Here is a 23,143-nt window from a genome sequence, read left to right as displayed (position 1 = left end):
ACAGGAGCCTGAAGCCAAAAAGGCCAAAAGGGAGAAGTAAGCCAGACTGTGGCAACTGTTAGGCTTCACATTAAACTCGAGTTCGAGTGTCAAGGAAGCTGGTGTTTATTTTCCTTCCTTAAAAAAATATATATATATACTTCTCAATCATAGGATGAGATATGCTCATTGGGTTCATATCAAGTATTGTGGATTCTATTATCAAGTGGTAGATATTTTGTTCTTCTTAAAGTAGGTTTTGAGCCCTCTGAGAAATCCAGAACATGGACATGGCATTCGGTAGCTGTAACCTAAGGGCCTATATATGATTTAAGTAGGGAGTTGCATACATTTTTTTCAAATCATTTTTAGCTGATAAGAAGTGAAAAATACTCAGAACTATTTCCAGTCCATGTACTACGCATATTTTGTGTGTATTCTGAATTTAAAAAGAATGAAAGACTTAAAAGCCTCCAAGGTATAGGGCCAAGATTTTGAATAGCCATCATGAAATGCATTTCAGTTGCTAAAAATACAAGACATGCAACATTTTATTACAAAGGCTACCTTTTCAAACCCAGCCGTGCCTCACTCTGCCAAAGAACCAAACCCAGATCCTAGGCTTTGAGGAGGTAACAGCAATGGAACACTCTCCCCTAACTACTACCTATCCCAGAAGCTACATTTGGAATGCGGGGGGAAAGAGCCAATTCTGCATTGCTCCGTGCCTCTTCTCTCACCCTAAATTCCATGTAAAGGGGCTGAGGGAAGGCAAAGTAAGAGAGTAGCATCAGAAACATATATTGTGCCTTCCCTTCCACTCTAGACTGGCCTTCAAAGGGGGCATTGCTCACTACATGTGTGCACTGCTGGTGGCAGCCAGGCCACCTAGTTTTAGGGGTGGGCAGGTTATGTCTCCACGACAAAACTGTGTCCAAGTAAATTTTATTTTCCCCTCTCATACAAATGAGTGACTACTAGTTATATGGAAAAATGTAAAAAGGCATGATAGGGAAACTGCTGTGATAAATGCTAAATCTGCCTCCACTGATCTCAGTGTTTAGAGCACGATGGAAGTTCTCTCTCCTCTCAACTGTGTCCCAGACTGCAACCCATTTCTTTTGTCCCACAGAACTCACAGGAAACTATTGTGAATTCAATGCATAGTGCTGTCCTGGGTGCTGTTTCTTGGACATACTAGAGTGAGACAAAACTGGAATTGATTTTTTAAATTTATGATTTTGTTGTGATTTATGTTTTTCCTTACCAGCAGATATACTGGGCTGGTTCTCATGATCAACGTGATGTAAAATGAAAACTAGAGATCCTGGTGGTGCAAATGCTCTTGTGGAGCAAGTAGTGAGAACTCAGGATTTTTTGGTTAGCACCACACCAAACCAACATTAAGTCAAGATCCATAATCTGAAATCTGAATTCAATGCTGGCTTGGAATGGCACCAACAGGCGATTACCAAGAAACCCTGAGTTCTCACAAGATGCTCTATGAGAGTGTGCACACCACCAGGATCTCCAGTTTTCATTTAGCTGACATTGTGTTGATCATGAGACCCAGCCCATAGGAGTTGATCTTCCATAAACATCAAATCAACAGGGACAAACAAACAAATAAACAGCATCTCACTAGTTGAAGGAAAGAGTTTATAACAATTCTTAGTCATTATACAAATATTAATCAAGTATTTACATACTCCGTAGATCTCAGCCTCAAAGTTGGTTAGCTAAATGGGCAAACCACTTATACTGATAGTACAGTACCTCTTGCTTGAAAAAGATCAATCTCTTTGGTTAGGCAATCTATGTCTATTTGAAGCTGTCTGTTACAACTTCTTAACTGTTGCATTTCTTCAAGCTGAAAAACACAGAACAGTGTTGTCTATTAGAGTATTAATTTCATATAGGGCAATAAAACTTAGTTTTGGTTGAAGATGGCATTATTGCACTTCTCATGATCAGTACTGTTAATCCCTTTAGACTATGAGAATTCACACAAAGTAGACCCTGAAGAGCTATGAGTACAACATTATTTGGAATTCAGATTAATTATTACACAGACTTCAAATAGCCATCTGATTCATGGAAGGAACTTAACTTTTCCTTAATCAGCTTAAATCACTTTAATTTGTCCTTAGTTGACAGCCCTAGCAAGAAATTATAAAACTTTAGTGCTAGTATTCTCTTTCTTTTAAATCATAAGGAGTCCTAGATGATACACCTAGGAACAGTCAAACAAACAACAGGCTCAATGCCAATGCTCCGATACCTTAAAAACAGACTCCTGAAAACGTACACTTGTGATAAGGCTCTTAATTCTCCTCTCACATCTGTTTGTGCAAGGTGCTTTGTAAGCAAAGCATATTATACTTTTCTTCAAAAGCATAACAAGTTATTTATGAATGTTGAAGATTTATGCCCTTAAGCTTATGATGCAATTTAGCACCTCCAGAAACTATGACTTACTGAAGGAATTTGGGAAGCAGAATTTGATCTTTTCAGGCGCCTTCGTGTTAGATTATTCTCCATTTCATTGACTTCTGTTTTTAGTTTATCCAGCTTTTTCTTTTGAATCTCAAGTTCTCGTTGAAGTCGTTCCATCCTAGCCTTCTGGTGTACTAGTAAAGCTGAAGAACATTAAGATACCACTTTAACTAATTTATTGTTCTCTTCACAGCAACATCTGATACAACACAGTACACATGGTTGCTTGGGAACACATAAGTGATATTCAAAATGACAGCTTGCAACAGCCATATCCTTATTTTACAAATGCTGATATTAATAAAAAGATTATTGAAATTTAAGATTAGAAACCTCCAGCCAAATATTTGGCTGGTTATTTAAAATCAACAGGCTCTCGTCTTAGAAACAGCACACAGCCCATCCTATCTCAGCTTTTGATTGAAGTCCCGAATCCTCTTTCTTCCGGTTTCTCTCAACTCACTGCCCTCTGCAGCTTCTGCTCACGCATCCCAGTTCATTGCCTATTCTGCTTTCTTTGGTCCAGTTTACCTTCACTATCCTGATAGGTCTTCCCACCAAGCTTCTTAACCCTCGGCCCCATCCCCTCTCCACCTCATGCTGCTCCAGCCTACCAACTATGCACACCTGATCTTGCCCCTGTGCAAAGTGCTCTCTGCCAGGATGGCCTGTGAAATCTTCACAGAGAAATAACATGGACTGGCATCCAGATTAATGAAGCACTGGTGCTACAGGGGGTGGGGGTGGCTTTAAGTTGATCTTCCTTTCCTGCTGAAACTCACTGTGACTCCTGAAAAATATGTCCCAGGGGCCTGCACAGCCCTCAGGGATGCATTTTCAGGCGTTACAGCTGGCATTAGATGGAAGAGAAGATCAACAAAAATCACCTCTCCCTTACAGCACCAGCGCTTTGTTAATCTGGATGCTGGCCAGTATTATTTTTGCGTGAAGAAAATTGCCCCTCCGCTTCAGCACCAGCACAGTGTCACTGAACCAGTGCGTCGCTAGTCTGGATGTCAGCAACTAATTTTCAACATTACATGTTTCAACATTACATCTCAGACTCTTGCCAGTCAGAATGTTTGTTATGTTAATAGCGGCAGTGGGGGGCAGGGGCTTGCAAATTTTTACTTTGGGTAAAGTGTGCAACAATTTACAATTTCCTTCATCGTGGATAAGCAACTAAAAATCAAAGTAATTTCTTGAAACCATGTTAAAACATTCTCAAAGAAATACTTTTCTTTCATTTTAAACTGACTCTGGCTCAACCAGCAATCTAAACCTGGGGTAGATTACAGGTAACTGAGTACCATATCTTGTTTAAATACAATATCCATTCTGTGCTAGCCCCTACGTTTGACAGAAGGGCTTCAGAATCTCCAGCTTTAACCATGATCACAGATCTAGAAAATTTAAGATGCAATTTTATGAAATGGAAAATGATAATAAAAGACTACCAGTGTTTAACAATCCAAAATGAATTGGATTTTCAACTCATTAGTTCCAAGTAAAGATTTTTTTTAAAAAGCCAAATCAAGATCAAGATTTTTCCAGTGAATGACTGATACTCTTCACTTCAAGCCAATACTCTTAGAATAAGTATATTATATAGCTAACTTGTATATCCCAACCCATTTCAGTTTATGACAAAATTATGCTGAATGTTAAAATGTATACAGCTTGGTTACTGTGTGCACTTAATATGCAAAATAGCTGCAACATTTAATGAATTTCCAATTATGGTTTATTGCTGAACAAGTTGACTCCTTCTTTACAACTGTATACAGGGGATATATAGCTATTTGAAGTACACACAATAGATCCCAACTGCCTCTTGTGCCATAGTTCAGAATAATTAGTTTACAAATCATGGTACAGTGCGGTGTGGAAAGCAATCCAAAGAAACAAAATGAATCCCAAGCCTGTACTAAACTCAGGCCAGTACCTGAACATTATTAAATAACTATACAGTATCACTGACACAGAACGCTGTATTAAAAAGGACAGAATAACAGATTATTCCGTTCAATCCATAAATTATCTTCAAGTGACACAAGTAATAAAAATATCCCCTTTTAGGAAGATACTTTACAGCTTTTACTTCCACAACATTTAATAAAAATTGAAACTAAATAGCTTAGTTAATCTGGAAACACATTGTTAAAGTCTTTGTGTACAAGGTACATTGACATACTCTCTGGTGCACTCATATGCCCTTTTTAGATATCTGTGCCTCAGCTTTCAGTTGAATAAATAAAAGTTCTTTCTCTTAGAGATGCATGAAAGCTTACAGAGTATGCAAATGGAATGGGTGAGTGTTCATTATTAAAAATATTTATAACACTCTTTAAAAAAACACTTCAAAATGGTTTCCACAGAAAAATAAGGTTTCCTAGCTCAAAAGTTTTTATCATTCATTCATTCATTCTATATACCACCCTTCCTAAAGTGGTTCAGGGTAGTTTACATTAAAACCAAACACATATCATAAAACAATTAAAATCAGAAAACATTTAAACCAGATTTAAACCATTAAAAGCCAGGCTAAAAAGATGGATCTTTAAGGCTTTTCTGAAAGCCTCCAAAGAAGATAATCCTCTTATATCCATGGGGAGTTCCACAACCCAGGGATGACAACCGAGAAGGCCCAATACCAGGTCGCCACCAAATGAATCGGTGGCACCTGAAGATGGACCCCTCCTGATTATCTTAATGAGCAGTGGGGAACTTGTAGAGAGAGGTGCTCTCTCAGGTAACCTTGGGCTAAGCCATTCAGGGTTTTCAAGTTCATAAACATCACTTTTTACCTTGCCTGGAAACGTATTGGCAGCCAGTGAACAGGCATAATGTGGTCTTTCCAGGATACCCCAGAGACCAATCTGGCATTCTGAACTACGTACAAAGGCAGACCCTACACAGAGCGCATTGCAGTAGTCCAACCTGGAGCTTACCAGCTGGTATATACCTCTGCTTTCAGGTCATTCTCCTCAAGGAACAGGCGGAATTGTTGAATCAATCACAACTGGTAAAAAAAAAATGCTCCTGGTCACAGCCTCAACCTGATGCACCAGGATGAGACCTGGGTCCAAGAGCACTACCAAGCTACAGACCCGTTCTTTCTGGGGGAGTGTAACCTCATCCAGAACAGGAAATTCTATCCTGTCTTGCAGATTACGACACCCAAATATGAGTACCTCCGTCTTGCTTGGATTCAGTTTCCATTTATTATGGCTGGGAAAGCATTCTCTACTAAAGTCATCCCTCATCCAGCCTATTACTGCCTGTAGACAGGTATTTAATGCCATTTCCTGATATTGATGAAAAGGAAAAATAGATTTGGGTGTCATCAGCATATTGATCACACCCGGCACCAAATCCCCTGATGATCTTACCCCACAGTTTCATGTAGATATTAAAAAGCATTGGTGATGAAATGGAGCCTTGAGGGACTCCACATTGTAGCTTCCATTTTGAAGAGCAGCTGTCATCAAGCGCCACCATCTGAAATCTACCAGAGACACAAGAGCGGAACCACTGTAAAACAGTGCCTCTTATCCCCAACAGTGCCTCTTATCTTATCTCTTATCTCAGGCGATACAGAAGGATATCATGGTCGATGGTATTGAAAGCTGCCGAGAGATCCAAAAGAACCAACAGAGTCACACTCTCTCTGTCAATTCCCTGGTGAAGGTCACCTATAACACGGATTCTCAACGTTGAGTCCCCAGATGTTATTGGACTTCAACTCCCATCATCCCCAGCCCCAGTGGCCTTTGGTTGGGGATTATGGGAGCTGAAGTCCAATAACATCTGGGGACCCAATGCTGAGAATCCCTGATCTATAAGGCCAACCAAGGCAATCTCAACCCCATAGCCTGCCCTAAAGCCAGTCTGAAATGGGTTTAGATAATCAATTTCCTCCAAGATTGCTTGCAGTTGGTCAGCCACCACATTCTCAATCATTTTATTTGATTTATTTGATATAAATCAAATAAATAATAAATAAATTTTACCCAACCATGGCAGTTTGGTGACTGGCCTACAATTATCTCTCATGAGGGGATCCAGAGTGTGCTTCTTAAGAAGGGGTCTAAGCACTGCCTCCTTCAAACAAGGTGACATCCTGCCTTCCCTCAGTGAGGTATTAATGATATCAACTAGGATAGCTCCAACAACCTCCCTGCAAGATGAAAACAGATATTTTGGGCAAGACTCCAAAGAAGAGGTGGTAGGCTGTACCACTCCAAGCAGCTTGTCCGCATCCTCAAGAATCACAAACAATCTAATCTTGCAAGAGGGATTGCTGGATACCTCTGCAACTGGATCTGCAAAAATAGTGGAGTCAGATTAGCTTGAATGTGAGAATTTTATATGCAAATATTGAATGCATCACAGTGAGACATTATTTCCGGAAAGAGATTGAAACTTTCAATACCATCTACCATGGTATCCTTTTGGATTGCCTGAGGAATTAGGGATAGGAGGCACTGTTTTACTGTGGTTTCGCTCCTGTGCCTCTGGTAGATTTCAAATGGTGGCGCTTGGTGACAGTTGCTCTTCAAAACGGGAGCTATTATATGGAGTCCCCCCTCAGGGCTCCATTCTGTCACCAATGATTTTAAACATCTACATGAAACCACTGGGTGAGGTCTTCAGGGGATCTGGTGCTGGGTGTGATCAATATGCTGAAATCTGTTTCAAACAGATTTGAAACTGCTTGAGTTAAATCCCTAACAATCTGGAACAGCTCTGCTGGATGAGAACCTCCAGACACAATATGCACAGAATAGAATTGCTTCCTTGCTGCACATATTGCCACAGCATAGGCCTTCAAATGGGCTCTATGCTGTGTCTTATTGAATTCAACTTGAGTCATCCTTCATTTGCGTTCCAGTCATCTACCTTGCCACTTCAGCTCCTGCAGCTCTTCTGTGAACCATGGAGCTCATTTTGAAGCAGGTCGGAGAGGACGCTGAGGAACAGGGAACTACTGTCATGAGAAGTTCCCTTTTCCAGGGCATCAACAGAATCACTGACAGAACCAACTCCAAAACCCTCCAAGGTCCTTTGGAATACTACTGGATCCAACAGCCTTCTTGGTGGACCATTCTAATCGGTCCACCACCCCTGCAGGGGTCAGATGTGACCGTGAAACCAAACCTAACCATGACAATGGGGAAACTACAGGAGACCCATCCAAGGAACACCCCCCTCATCTGAGCAAAATACCAAATCCAGCATGTGACCAGCAACATGCATAGGTCCTAGGACTAATTGGGATAGGCCAATAGTTGTCATGGCCACTATAAACTCCCTGAGCAGCACCAGACAAGCCAGTCTCAAAGTGGACATTGAAATCACCAGCAGCAAAAGCCTGGGCGATTCCAACACCAACTTGGCGACTAGCTCCATCAGCTCAGTTAGAGTCTGTTAGGCAGCAGGGTGAATGGTACACCAACAGAACCCCCAATCTGAGTTCCCAACTTAAGGTCACTCAATGTAAGTCAATTCTCTCAGGGGGATTCTGGTAAGGGAGATGTTATTCTTATGGAACACAGCCACTCCACCCCTCTTCCCACTTCCCTATACCTGCTGAATAGAGCAGGGCCGGACTGGGGGCACTGAGAGGGCGGTGGAATATATGTGAGGAGGGTGTCGGGTTTTGAGCAGAATAGGTAATTAAGGGTGGGAGTTGGGGCGCAGGGGCACCGTGAGGCTGGAGCGCACCGGGAATATGCCCTGTCGCCCTGTGGGCCAATCCGAGCCTGGCTCACAGGCAGGCTCTATACAATAGAGTACCCTGGGAGAAGAAGTTGGGCCCACACAGGTTCACTATCCTCCCCCAACCAGGTCTCAGTCATACAAGCCAGGTTGGCTCCTTACGGATGATTTTGAAGTGACTTGGCATTACAAAGGAGAATGGTTAGGTTCAGTGGGGAGTTAGAACTACTTCCCAAGGCCTGAGAGCTGACAGGGCAGCTAGAAGGGAAAACTAATTAAATTATTTCTCTCCCTTCCCCTGTAACAGCATTCCGGCCTGCCAATGCCTGATCCTCTATTCCCTACCACTACTGAAATAGCTGCCCCAGTCTCATCTAATGTGCCCCCTTTTCAAGAGAGCTCAGACTCATCCCTGTAAGCAGCCTGGCACAAATCACAAAAACAAAACAAAACAAAAAAAAGTTTAGCATCTTAACAGACAAACCAACCCCAAGGTAGGCACCAGCTATTGGAAAAGTGTTGTACTGAGGTTGGATAGGAGCAGCTGATCTCCCTGCTAAATGTAATAGAGTCAGCATTTTAACAAGTTCCTCTTTTAGGGAGCAGAACATATTCGAAAGGCCACATATTTAGACCTAATATGTCAATTTGTAATTATTTCAACGTCTATTTCATGATTTTCGACAAGATGAAATAAAGCTTTCAGAACTGGGGTTAAGAATTTGGATTCTTGCTAGTCCCAGAATCAGCACCTGGAATATCTAACTGGTCAGAATGCAGACATATGTTTAATAATGAAAATAATGAGCACTCCCATTAAAGAGAGTGCACATTTTCATAGCAGACCTATAAGGGCACAATTTCATTTAACCTGTGACCATTCCAGAAACACCCCATCCACTCCTAGTCTCCCACAAGAAATTTCAGCAGTTACATCCAGGAAGTGCACCATGTGCTTCTTGGATGATGTTCAAGCTATGTTTCAAAGAAGCCTGGAGTTCCTTGGACGCTTATCAGGGAATCTTTGAGAAATATCAAAAAAGGAAAACAAGCCTCTGATCTGAAAGAGCTTGCACAACACAACCAAACTTCCCTTGCAATGCACAGCAGCAAGGGAGTATCTGGTGTGTCCTTGGGCACAAACTCAGTTCATCAGGCAACAGAGAGAGATCCAACAGGACTGGCCACCCAATGCCATGCAAAAACTGAGCACGTGTTCTAGAACATGCCCCAGAATCCTCTGCATGGGGCTGGACTTCCATAGCAATCAACTAATGTGAAAAGTACTCCCTAAAACTTGAAAATCACTATTCAGAATCATCCACTGTATCAACGTTAAAATTAAGCATCTATATTCATTCTTATTTACTACGATGCCTCTATATCAGGGGTTTTCAACCTTGGGTCCCCAGATGTTGCTGGACTTCAACTCCCATAATTCCCAACCAAAGGCCACTAAGGCTGGGGATTATGGGAGATGAAGTCCAACAACATCTGGGGACCCAAGGTTGAGAATCCCTGCTCTATATGTAAATTAGTCACACCTCACCAGCAATACAAGTTAACTATTTGGCAAGAAGAGGGAATTCCTGGAATACAGTATTCTAGAACGTCTCTAACTCCTGCTAATTGGGCAAAGAGGCACCTTTTGAATAGGTGGCTCTTATAATTTAACAGGGAAAGAGTAACTGCCCCTATTTAACTAATAGTAGCCCAGGTGTTTTGTATTTCTTTTTAGAGTATGAGTCCTTTGGGGACAGGTGATCGTCTCATTCCTTTTGCTATGAAAACAGTTTTGTGAACTTTTTTGTTGAAAGGCATAACAAGAAACAACCATTTGGAGTAAGTAAAAATAAGGATATGTGCCTGCACAGGTTGCCTGGCATGCATCATTACTTTCAAGAACTGTCTTCTTGATATGCTACTGAATATATGTTTGTTAGATTATTATTCCATAAAGAGTAAGTATAGGTATGCATTATGTATATAGCCAGGCTGCTATCTATTTTTAAAGGTGCTACTATCAATTGAAAGTTACATGGAAAGGAACATGTAACAGCTGCTCCCGCCCCCCGCCCTCCATTGATCAACCTGAGTTTGGGATTTTCAAGTAGTAGAATGTACATGTATTATGGGGAATGAATTACACAAGGTAGCAAGGTTAGACAATTAGATGGACCCTAAGGAGGAACCACTCCACTCGGTTGTACATACTGAGCCCCCACCCTTCAAGACTTCTCCTTCTGCTTTTTGATGCTGCACTCCATTTTTCTTTCTCTTTTTACAAGAAGCTTTCTATCCCTTATGGTTGCAGCAAAAGTGCTGAAATCAAGGAATGCAGCTTGAAAGGCTCATTTTACAAACAGAAGTTCCTTTACCATGCTGGGTTGTGAAAACATTTGGAAAATGTAACATCAGCACCGCTTCTTTTCCTAGTCTGACAATATTTCAGTTTGGGGAATTCAATTCCTTTATTTTCAAGTTTCTTCTTTATTTCACTTGGTGTATTGTGGGATAGGAGAGAGGAAACATGCACACAGTAATCTCCTACCACGCTCTAGCAGAAATTCACCCCCCCCAAAAAACCCTAGAATATGTTTGTTTCTGTTTTAAGAACAACATTGCCTGAGTGCCTCCAAAGCTCAGTACAACTGTAGGAATGATATCTGACCCTTCTCAGGATCAGGATAATAGCAAGGGCTTGGCCCTGCAGTGTGCTGAGTGGCTGAAGCATTCAGGACTTCATCCTGCTCCTGAAACTCAGTATAGTATCAGAGAAGCTTTCACCCCTCTCTCAGCACAGGGGAGGAACAGCATGGGTGGTGAATCTGGCAGTCACAAATTGGCCAGCAATCCTGATCTTGGCTCAGATACCGATTTACTTACAGACTCTACACAATAAGTCAATACACGAGAAGAGCAGTTCAGAGAAACACGGAGCTTGGATTCTATTGCTAGTGAGGCACCATATCTGTAACTCATCTACTTTATAAGACCGTCTCAAACCAATGTGACAGTGAACAATGGAGGCCACCTACTCTCAAATGCCTTATTTCAGTTACTGCAATGGTGTACTGACTGGCTGGAGTGAGGTGATGGCAAGCAAAGCCGGTGAATTCTAGGAGCCTTAGTCTTGGTAGGATGGCGGCCCCTGCCTGGGGAGACAAGCTCTTTTGAGAGCAAAAAGTCCTAGTCTGAGAAGGGTCTACTGGGAAGAAGGCTAGAGAGACCAAGAAAATCATAATTTTTTTAGAGGAGGAGGAAAGGAGATGAAGGGAGGCGGATGTAAGACTATCTTTCACCAAAGAGAAAAGATGAGGATCAGAAAGGAAGGCTGGAAACCAGAGGTCCAGGAACTGGAGCCTGCATGAATCCCTCTAATATAGAGCAAGACAGGAACAGAACTAGGAGGGGCCTGCTTCCGCTGCCTGCTGGGTAAGAAAGCTAGACTACAACCTGAATTAATCCATGCCTACCTGGAGTAAGTTGAGGAACACAATCCATGGATAAGGATGACCTCCTACACTATCTGAAAAAATATTTGCACAAAACTCCCAATCTCAAATGCAATCCTTTGTAACCGTTTTTGATGGAAACTGACCTTCATACTATACTTTTTTGCCGCTGAATGCCTGTTTCTTACTAATCTGGAAAGGACAGGAATATTAACTCTCAGATAAATCTGAAGATGTTTTCTAAGCATCAAGAAAGTGAAGCTATCCAACAAATGTCACACCTGCTTGTATTGTGCACAAGATGCAAGTTGTGCTATAGATGAAATCTCTATGAAATCATTTTGAGCTCTCATAGCTGTAACAACAACAAATTAAATGAATGCAGATAGTACATTTGCTTAAAATTCAAGAATGACAGTTGTGAACATTTGTATACACTGACTGAGCTCTGATATAATCTATATTAAATTTTAAAGATTTTGGTTATGCATACTCATATTTAACATCTTAGGCATCTGGGCTCTCAGACAATGTATGAAGGAGATAAATAATCAGGTTTCTGAATAAAAATATACAGCAATGACAATCCCTACAAGAATTATGTTTTTAAAGTCAAAGAAATTAGTTAAGATCCTAACCAAAGACCAAATTTTCAGATGGGATACTATATCATGCTAAACACAGCTCAACATTATCTCCTGACATGAAATGAGGGTGTGAAAGGGATCATTAAGGAGGATATGGAGGTTGCAGAGAAGCTAAATGAGTTCTTTGCGTCCATCTTCATGGCAGAGGATACAGAAAATATACCTGTTCCTGAACCAGGCTTTCCAGACATGGAGGCTAATGAACTGAGTCAGATAGAAGTGACAAGGGATGATGTTCTAAACTGTCTGGAAAAACTGAAAACTAGCAAATCACCAGGGCCGGATGGCATCCATCCAAGAGTCCAAGAACTCAAATGTGAAATTGCTGACCTCCTTGCTAAAATATGTAACTTATCCCCGCAATTAGGCTCTGTACCGGAGGACTGGAAAGTAGCAAATGTAACACCGATTTTCAAAAAGAGATCTGGGCGATCTGGGAAATTACAGCTGGTTAGATTAACATCTGTTCCAGGCAAATTGATGGAAAACATCCTCAAGGATAATATTGTAAAGCACATAGAAGAACAGGCCGTGCTGGGAGAGAACCAGCATGGCTTACGCAAAGGTAAATCTTCCCTCACAAACCTTTTAGAGATCTTTGAGAGTGTCAACAAGTGTGTGGATAAGGGTGATACAGTTGACATAGTATACCTGGACTTCCAAAAAGCTTTTGACAAAGTTCCTCATCAAAGACTCTTACAAAGAAACTTAGGAGTCATGGGATAAGGGGACAAGTACATGTGTGGATTGCTAACTGGTTGAAAGACAGGAAACAGAGGGTTGGGATAAATGGAGAGTTTTCATAATGGAAGTAAGTAAGAAGTGGGGTCTTGCAGGGATCTGTATTGCGACTGGTGCTTTTTAATTTATTCATAAATGATCTAGAAGTCGGGGTAAGCAGCAAGGTGGCCAAATTTGCAGATGATACCAAACTCTTCTGGGTAGTAAAATCCAAAATAGATTGTGAGGCGCTCCAACAGGATCTCTCCAAACTGGGGGAGTGGGCGACAAAGTGGCAAATGCGGTTCAGTGTTGGCAAGTGTAAAGTGATGCATATTGGGATGAAAACCCCCAACTTCAAGTATACGTTGATGGGATCTGAGCTGTCGGTGACTGTCCAGGCCAGGGATCTTGGGGTCGTGATGGAAAGCTCAATGAAAGTGTCAACTCAATGTGCGGCAGCTGTGAAAAAGGCCAGTTCCATGCTAGGGATCATTAGGAAGGGGATTGAAAACAAAACTGCTAATATTATAATGCCCTTAAACAAAACTATGGTGCAGCCACACCTGGAGTACTGTGTACAATTCTGGTCACCACATCTAAAAAAGGACATTGTAGAACTGGAAAAGGTACAGAAGAGGGTAACCAAGATGATCAGGGGCCTGGAGCACCTTTCTTATGAGGCAAGGCTACAACACCTGGGGCTATTTAGTTTAGAAAACAGACGACTGCGGGGAGACATGATAGAGGTCTATAAAATCATGCATGGTGTAGAGAAAGTGGATAGAGAGAAATGCTTCTCCATCTCACATAACACTAGAACCATGGGTCATCCCATGAAATTGATTGCCAGGAAATTTAGGACCAGCAAACGGAGGTACTTTTTCACACAACACATAATCAACTTGTGGAATTCCCTGCCACAAGATGTGGTGACAGCCAACAACCTGGATGGCCATAAGAGGGGTTTAGATAACTTCATAAAGAAGAAGTCTATCAACGGCTACTAGTTGGAGGGCTATAGGCCACCTCCATCCTCAAAGTCAGGATGCTTCTGAGTACCTGTTGCAGGGGAGTGAGCAGGAGAAAGGGCATGCCCTCAGCTCTTTCCTGTAGGCTTCCAGCGGCATTTGGTGGGCCACCTTGTGAAACCGGATGTTGGACTAGATGGGCCTTGGGCCTGATCCAGTAGGGCTGTTCTTATGAAATGAAAATAATAGTGCTGTCTTTCAGTATGTTACAACAATGAAAAATGCAATTAAAAAGTGGTCGCATCTTGAGCCTTAACTGTAAAAGGCAGGCATAAATGTACTCCAACACCCAAGGGCAGCTCATATCCCCATTTGTTCACAGTAAAAGGGACAAGATGCAAACAATGCTACCCTACCACTGGAAATGCTGGTTACAGTGCAGTGTTAGGGTTCTGAACAAGCACCTTCTCCAGTTCTGCTCTCTCATCCTAACCTTCAAAAGATCAGTTTGAGGCATTATATCTTGCCAGCAAGAACAAATATCTGAAGAGAGTGGAAGCTAAATACATGTATGGATTGAAGCTTAATGCAGCTCAGCTTTAAAACATGAAGGCCATCTTGTACCCACATCACTTCTCTACAATCTTTAGTTTATCTTTCAACACAGATAAATGTGAGGGGGAAATTTCCTGAGTGTTTAACTATTAGAGAGGGATGCTGTATAAACTCACATCATTGTCAGACTTAGCCTCCTGTGTGAGTTGGGCTAATTCGAAAGAAAACAACAAGAACAAAGTTGCAGGCGACACAGCAGGAAAGCTACTGTTTTTTGTTCTGGCCACAGCTTTTGGAGCTACCAATCGGTATTTGGCCACAGCTTTTGGAGCTACCAGTGGAGCTGCCAATTGGTTTTTGGGAGACGCGGAGCCAGTCCCAAAATGGCAGCTTGATGAGGCAAGACACAAAATAGCAGCTTGTGAAAAATTTAGACCTCTCTCAGAGAGGAGAGCTGGTCTTGTGGTAGCAAGCATGACTTGTCTTAGCTAAGCACGGTCTGCCTTGGTTGCATATGAATGGGAGACTTGATGTGTGAGCACTGTAAGATATTCCCCTTTGGGGATGGAGCCGCTCTGGGAAGAGCAGAAGGTTTCAAGTTCCCTCCCTGGCATCTCCAAGATAGGGCTGAGAGAGAGTCCTGCCTGCAACTTTGGAGAAGCCACTGCCAGTCTGTGTAGACAATACTGAGCTAGATGGACCTATGGTCTGACTCAGTATATGGCAGCTTCCTATGTTCCTAGAATAGAGGGTTTTAACATTAAAACCCCTCAAGTGGCTGGCAGAGCTGGACAAAGACCTAACCAAAAGCAGCCAAGGCTGAGAGATAAGCCTTGGGCAGCCACTGAATCCAAGGCAGATAATTCTTTTTTTCATTGCAATTTTGAAAGGAACAAGTTGTGTCTGTATTCTTAACCACAGCCCCATTTTAGAGACAAAGTAAAGTGAGGCTCAGAAATACATAGTTTGTCTTTGCAGACAAGGATGGCATAGGAGTAATCACACTCTCAGCTCTGTCACTTCAGTAAGAAAAGCCCGATCTATGCATTTTAAATCCAGCGACTCAAGTAACTGAACAGTCTCAGAAGTTAAACAAATACAAGACAATTATTGTGAGGCTTAGTATCAAGAACTGAGTATTGCTGCCAACACCATGCATCACAATAGTCTTATTTTGTTGAAAATTTCTAGGACTTATTTTATTTTAACAAGAGTTCTGACACAATGACTACAAACATTTCTCTACATTCCAGCCAGCAATACAGATTGGTCACACTCCTCAATTACAAAAACAGGCAGATGAAGGAGAAAGAGGCATCTGCAGCAAAATGGCTAACAGGGTTACCCCACACGTGTAAGAGCAGTATGCTTCTGATCATGGGCACAGTGCCTTCCCCTGTAGCAGCAGTCTGTCCCTTCCCCAATGTTTTAAAATAAGGAGCTGCCTCCCCATCCTTCTAAAAATAAATAAATTACCAAACTACATATTCTGTTCCACTTCATACAGAAATCCACTCATTTTTGAGATCTTCAGAAAAGTAATTTTCATAAATCTTTTCTCCTTTTTCTTGTCATAGGCAAGTCTCAGAATTAAAGAATAAGTAATCTTGAGAACTAGAAGAGAAAGACTTAACAATTTATTATTATTTGTGCACCTCTGGTAGAGCCATACTTTCTCCTCAGTCAGCCAATTAGATTTGCAGTATGTGCTGGAAAAGGAGGCCAAACTCTTGGAAAGCTATTTCAGATAAACCTAGCAGATACTGGTAGTTCCTGAGCCACCTAATGCCTACCCTGTGATACATCTACTTTGGTCACCAGCATCAGATGCCAAAATATCATGGCACCCCCATACACTTACTAGTACTCTGCTATTTTAGAATGCATTTAGGTGTAGTTGCAAATTCAGAGGTGCAGGCACCCTCCATGATAGCCCTTGTGGCCACACCCACCCCAACAGCCAGAGAAGCCAATCAATACTGGCGTGCTCTGTCCCTGTGTATTCCCCACTCCACTACACCCCTGGTATTTAAATACATTCCATTGTGCTGTCATTTTAGGCAGGCTATCTCATGAATTTGAAAGTATTACGGTACCAAGTGCAAAATCTGACCTATTAAAATAGACTAACTGCTTTGAAAAGTGAGCACAGTAGAAACAGAGAGCTAGTTTTCCTCTCCTTTTATATTAGACATTAAGAATGTGCAATTATTCTAATAGCTGAATAATCCACACAGCCCTGACAGCACCAAATTGAGTCTCCAAGCAATGCTGTGATTTTTCCTGCATCAGTGGAGCCCCTCGAACAGAAACAGAGCCCTGCCAGCCTCAGGGATGTTTGGGAGGGCATGTGGGGAGTGCTGGGAAATAAGGAAAGTGCTAGAAACGTTACTACTTCTCAGCACTCCCCACGTCTTCCCAGATATCACTGGGATTCAGTTTGTTATCCCTCATCCAAATGGAGCTTGCAGGGCTCAATTTCTCTTTAAGGGACTCCACCAGCACTTGGCTGGGGGTGGGTGGGGAGGGAGAGGGAGAAGCATAACAGTGCGCAGAGGTGAGTGGTGAGAACTGTTGCCTCCACAAGGTGCCAAGTAGGACACTGCAGATTATTTGGGTATTCAAAACCAAATATTTTGGCCTTTGGCTATTCAAAACCAAATATTTGCACAGCTCTATTTGACACAGATGTACATGCTTGCTGGTAAAGACTGAAAAGGATATCCAAAAAACCATTCAATTTTACATGAATTCACTTGCCCAAACGCAGTGAAATGCAAAAGCTGCAAGCACTGTTTTTCTCCACCAGAATATGCTGGGGAAATTTTTAAATAAGGGTTTGGCAATTTGGGGAAGAATTTCTGAATATCATACTTCCCTATTACCTACAGATGCCAAATTTTGCATGAACAATCCTGTCAACTAAATTAGCTGAATGCACGACGTTTTACACTAGAATATGCTTGAGGACACATTTAAATGTGTGTGTGTGTGTGGTTTTTTTGAGCATAAATTCTGAATCAATCATAATATTTTAGCTCTTGTTCTCAACAGATTTAAATTTTACTATATGGTTATTATACGATAAAATGAATGTTTAAAGTTGAAATCTTACAACTTTCAAACTGTTCTTTTACAAGCACATTAATAAAAAATTCATTATATATATTTAATTTCTTGAACTTTCCTAGAAGTGTCATCTACACAAAATGATTTTGCCCAGTCAACAATGGGCCTCACCTACTAGTTCTAAATATTTAGGCTCATATACCAAGCTATTGTTAGTCTGTATGTTCAATAAGAATTTTAGACACTATCACACACATAAATTTAAGACTTTGTTGCAATCCTGCGCAAAGTTATTTGGGAATGAGACAAACCAAATTCCACTGAATTTACTTCTGAATAAACATGCATAGGATCAGTCTGTTAAAAACAGATGTTTAATGCAACAGTGGAAGCAACTGGGATAAGCGAAGGAAGGTCTATTACAGGAATGTTTGAGATCTCAGTGCACTGTAGGGGCAAGTACATAAACTTCAGATGACGACTCAGAAGTAACTGCTTTGACAGGAAAGAAAAATGCTAGAAAATGTTTATAGTGCTTGCAATAGCAGCAAGATTTCCTGCTTTTCATACATGTTAATTAACGAGCTCCCCATCGTAGCTTCTCTATGAACCCCCAATCCCTGCCTGAATTCTTCACAGGTCCACACACTAGAATTCTTGTTGTCCCAAGCCTCCTCTCTGGAGAATTCTCATTTAGCTCCTTCCAAACAATTTCCAAAGCAGTAATCTTTTATTTGTTCCTCATTACTTGAGTCTTTTGTTCACATATGTGAATCACTGGTTTTAATTTCAGTTCAGCAATTTGTTTCAAATCAAGTTAATCTCTTTAGTGTAACTCTCACATTTAATTGAAACAGCAACACATCATCTTAAACCATACTCTAAGACGGGGATTCTCAACCTTGGGTCCCCAGATGTTTCTGGACTTCAGCTCCCATAATCCCCAGCCCCAATGGCCTTTGGTTGGGGATTACGGGAATTGAAGTCCAACAACATCTGGGGATCCAAGGTCGAGAACCCATGCTCTAAGACACTTAAGTATGTTGATTAAGATACACTCCAATTTTGAAAAGTGGACTTTAACAACTATTAATAAACTACTAATAAGACCTGTACCTGTGAATGATTTGTTTATCTTCCAATCTGACAATCTCCTCACTTGAAAGCAATAAAAATCTAGAAGCTTCATTCAAAACAAGATATTAGAGTGCAACACAATCACCATTCAACTTCTGTGAACAAAGTACAGTTTCTCCAAACTAGCTAACTGAATACAATATTTTCAGGTATTCAGCATAAGTCATATTTACCATGCAGACTCTGGCAGAAAGATTTTAAACATGTGTCACCTGGAAATTAATATTTGATTTAAAAGGTTTTCAGAGTGCCATTAACTGGCAGGCTAATTTCAGCTTTAATACAATAGCTTCTTTTCAAATTCATTGAGCAAAACAAGGTAGAAATCTCCACAACTTACATAAAAATATTACCTTGTGTATAGGCAGCATCATCAGATCCCACACTCAGTTTCCGTGCCTCACTAATCCTATCGACATGTGCTAAAACAGGGTCAGTAAGGTGTTGGATACCCTCCGTCTCTGCAAAGTGATCGGGAAGGTTTAGAAGATTGGTAGGTTCAAAAGTTGGGGACACCACCCCTGGTGAAACTGCAGGGGGTTTATTTGGAGAAACAGTAATTTTAAAAGTGTATTTTGTGTTAGGCTGTGTAACCACCACTCGTGGAGAAGTGGCAGTGGCACTGCTGCCAACTGCTCTGCTCTTGGGAGGGTGGTGGTGAATAAACGCAGGTCCCATGCTTACTTGACCAGACATATTCCTAGACGTGGCAGTAACTCCTGGATTTGTTGATATGAAGAGCGTCGGTTGATTTCGTACAAGTTGTTCATCTCCTGTAGAGGCATTGGCTGAAATGTAGACCTTAGGCTGACTTCGTGTGATAATTTCATCAGTATTTGGTGGATTGGCAGCAATGTAAACAGTGGGCTGACTTCTACTTAAAGTCTGGCTGTTGAGGGAACAGGGGTTCGATGACGAGCGATGGCCAGTTGAACGCAATTTTGATGAATTGTTTCTTTGTGGTGGTTCAAGTTTGATTTCAATTTGGTTTTTACGAGGTCCTGTTGAGATATTTTGAATATTGTATTGGCTCTGCGTGGAAGAAGACTGTGAGCTACCAGACGAATGAATTGTAGGTGCTTGTGGAGTAGTAGGAGAACTTATAGGCATATAGACATGGGAGGTCTGATGGCCTTGCTGGTTTGGCTGCGTTGATTGTTGCAATGAGGTATGTGGCAAGGAACTTGTAGGAATAGTTGTCCACGGATTAGGATGTGAAGGCTGGTAGTTTTGTTGAGAATGCATGGGATTAAATTGAGATGTCCAGCCTGGATTTTGCTGAGTCTGGCGAGCTGTACCACTTGGAGTTGTGATATAAGGCCTAATATAGATAGAATTGCCTTGTGGACTGTTTATTGTAGGTGGAGGTCCACCATGTATGTGCAAAGATGTTGGAGTATTCCGACCAGGCTGGATATGTGGGGCTAAAGTTACCATGATGGGATTGAATCTAGGTGTTTGCTGAGCCAAGGTAGATGTTCCTTTGCTGCCCAAGTGAAATCCAAAATGCTGCCCTGGATTAGAAGTACTAACAGTATTAGATATGCCAAAAAATCCCTGTGGAACTTGGACTGGAGCTGTCTGTGGTTCCTGATGAAATAGTTCGCTGTTGGATTGGCTGGCTTGAAGGTGTCCATCACTAATGCTATGAGTTAAAGTCCTACTTCCATTCATTCTACTTCCTTCTCTTCCATGGAGAATCACATTCTGTGACTGCAAATCCAAATTAAGGGATGTCATGTGATTTCGCAGACTGGAAATCCCTGAATCATCTGAAAAACCAATGTCACCTTCACCGTAGAGATATTTGGTGCTCTCCTTAGAGAGAACAGCACAACAGGCATCCAAGTTATTATTATTCTGTAAGAAATTACAATTGTGTATTAATATAAGTAATACTTTATCATATTCAATGAATTTAATACAACACTAACTGCTGGACTGGGGTCTACAAATGGCTTGTAGCTCTATCTAGGGTAGGTCACATCAATGACACCATTTTAATTTCTTTTTTCCTTTTTTTAAAGAGAAAGAAATATGGGAGTGTGTGAAGTGAAATAAAGAGAAAGGAGGAAAAACAAAGAAAAAACTGTACTATGCAAAATTGAAAGCAAGTCCCATTTTTTCTGTTTGGAGTTAAAAGTGGATTCTAAGTCAGAAAAGATGAAAGACTGAAATTAATAACAGGAGGCCCTCCTTTTCTGCGGGGGTTCAGTTTTGGGAAACTACAGGTTGCTTACCTGTTACTTTGATTCTTCTAGTGGTCATCTGTCTTTTTACACAAATGGACTATGTGCTTGCGCAGAGACCTCGTCGGAACTGAACAAGCTCAGTTCTCCTGCTTTGAGCGGGAACCCCACCCCCACCCCCTCCTCATCCCCCAATCACGGAGTCCAGCTTCAGTAGATCCTGCGGGGAGGACGGGAGGGTGTGTAAAAGGACAGATGACCACTAGAAGAACCAAAGTTACAGGTAAGCAACCTGTAGTTCTTCAACATGGTCTCTGTCTTTTACACAAATGGGCACATAAGCTTGCTAGGAGTCAAGGAGGAGGGAAGAAATGGAAGCAATATGTAATCTGCCAGAAATATTTATTTCAGAAAAAAGTACATCAACTGAAAATGGACTGCAAGACACTCCTGCCAAACACAGCATCATTCCATACCCTGGCATCAAAAGCATAATGACGGATAAACAAGTGGGGTGAAGCCCAAGTAGATGCCTCGCAGATGGCATCCAAGGGGACCGCAAAATCAAAGGCAACAGAGGCAGCCACTGACCGAACTGAGTGCTCCTTAACGGTTGTAGGCAACTGCTTATGAGCCAGTTGATAGCAAAGTTCAACTGTTGAGACTATCCATCTAGACATGGATTGGGCTGACACTTGGAGACCTTTGTGTGGCCCATCATAGAGAACAAACAAGGAAGGAGTTTTCCTCCACACAGCAGATCTCTGGACATAGAAGGATAATGACCTTCTAATGTGCAAACGATGTAACCTGCTCTGTGAATCCGAGGAAGGGTTCTGGAAAAACACAGGTAAAGTGAATGGCAAGTAACGGTGAAACATAGAGACTACCTTAGGAAGGAATTGGACGTCTGGTCTGAGCACAACCCTGTCCTTGTGAAACTGGAGGTATGGCCGATCAGCTCTCAGGGCCTGCAATTCACTCACCTCCTAGCGGGGGTGATGGCCACCAGAAAGGCAACTTTCCAGGTCAGGAGGCGTGGGTCAACTGAAGCCAGAGGCTCAAAGGGAGGCCTTAGCAAACCGGCCAAAACCACAGACAGGACCCAGGCCGGAGATATAACAGGGTCGTGTGGAAAAACATGGGATAAACCTTTCAGGAAGCTTTTAACTAAGGGTCCTTAAACCAATAAACCTGGGTTGTTGGACAATGTGCCACAATGGCAGCCAAATGGACCCTAAGGGACGAGAGTTTCAAACCAGACTCTTTAAGGGAGAGCAGATATTTACATATATCTTACACAGAGGGTTTAAATGCATCAAACCCATGCAGAGAAGCAAAGGAGCAGACGTGAGTCCACTTAAGGCCATAGAATTTTCTTGTGGGCTACTTTCTGGCCACAAGCAAAATGCCCTTGAGTCTTAGCAGGAAGTCGGCAGGACCCTGCAGGATGGCAGGTGCAGGGGCCAAACATCTGGATGGAACACCTGTTCCCACTCCCACGACAGCAGGTCCAGAAGGGCAGGGAGGTACATCCAAGCCACTGCCAGCTGCCTCAGGGTTGGAAACCAAGGCCTTCTGGGCCACCATGGAAACCAAGGCCTTCTGGGCCACCATGGGTTATCAGGATGGCCCTGGCACAACTCACCCTCAGTTTGCACAGGATCCTCAGAATGAGGGGGAACGGAGGAAACATGTAAAGTAAAGGGCCCATCCAAGATAGGACGAAGGCATCGTCTAGAGCAGGGGTGTCAAACTGTGGCCCTCCAGCTGTTGCTGGCCTACAACTCCCATCATCCCCAGTCACCATGGCCAGTAGCCAGGGATGATGGGAGCTGTAGGCCAGCAACATCTGGAGGGCCTCAGTTTGACACCCCTGGTCTAGAGAGTCATTGCCTTCCCCTTCCCTGGAGCAATAGAGGGCACAACGAGCATTTTCCCGGGAAGCAAATATATCCAGAATTGGGACACCTCATTTTACAAATAGGTCCCTGAGAACCCCATGGTCCAAGGTCCAGTTGTGGAAGTCCATCATCATCTGGCTGAACAAATTCTATGGCCTGGACATTCAGGGAACCCTGGATGTAGACCGCATGAGGAGATACAGCATGTGTCACACACCAGTGCTAAAGGTCCAGTGACAGGAACAGAAGGCTCTGTGAAGATGTGCCACCCTGCCGCTTAACACAGGCTTTCGTCGTCGT

The 23,143-nt window shown here is 42.2% G+C and overlaps 1 protein-coding gene across 3 annotated transcripts in view; it reads right to left on the bottom strand.

The window, feature by feature from the left end:
* The window catches only part of TAB2 (TGF-beta activated kinase 1 (MAP3K7) binding protein 2), a 94,899-nt gene that overhangs the window by 2,800 nt on the left and 68,956 nt on the right, over window positions 1-23,143 (bottom strand). For all 3 annotated transcript variants that reach the window (XM_053291670.1, XM_053291679.1, XM_053291687.1), the window contains 3 exons: window positions 19,104-20,610; window positions 2,458-2,618; window positions 1,756-1,849 (listed from right to left, as the gene is read on the bottom strand). In XM_053291670.1, the coding sequence (XP_053147645.1) occupies window positions 1,756-1,849; window positions 2,458-2,618; window positions 19,104-20,610 (1,762 nt within the window). The remainder of the gene's footprint in view (window positions 1-1,755; window positions 1,850-2,457; window positions 2,619-19,103; window positions 20,611-23,143) is intronic.

The sequence above is a fragment of the Hemicordylus capensis genome, chromosome 1 (genome assembly GCF_027244095.1).
Source record: "Hemicordylus capensis ecotype Gifberg chromosome 1, rHemCap1.1.pri, whole genome shotgun sequence".
NCBI classification, from domain to species: Eukaryota; Metazoa; Chordata; class Lepidosauria; order Squamata; family Cordylidae; genus Hemicordylus; species Hemicordylus capensis.
This window is presented reverse-complemented; position numbering and strand designations above follow the sequence as displayed.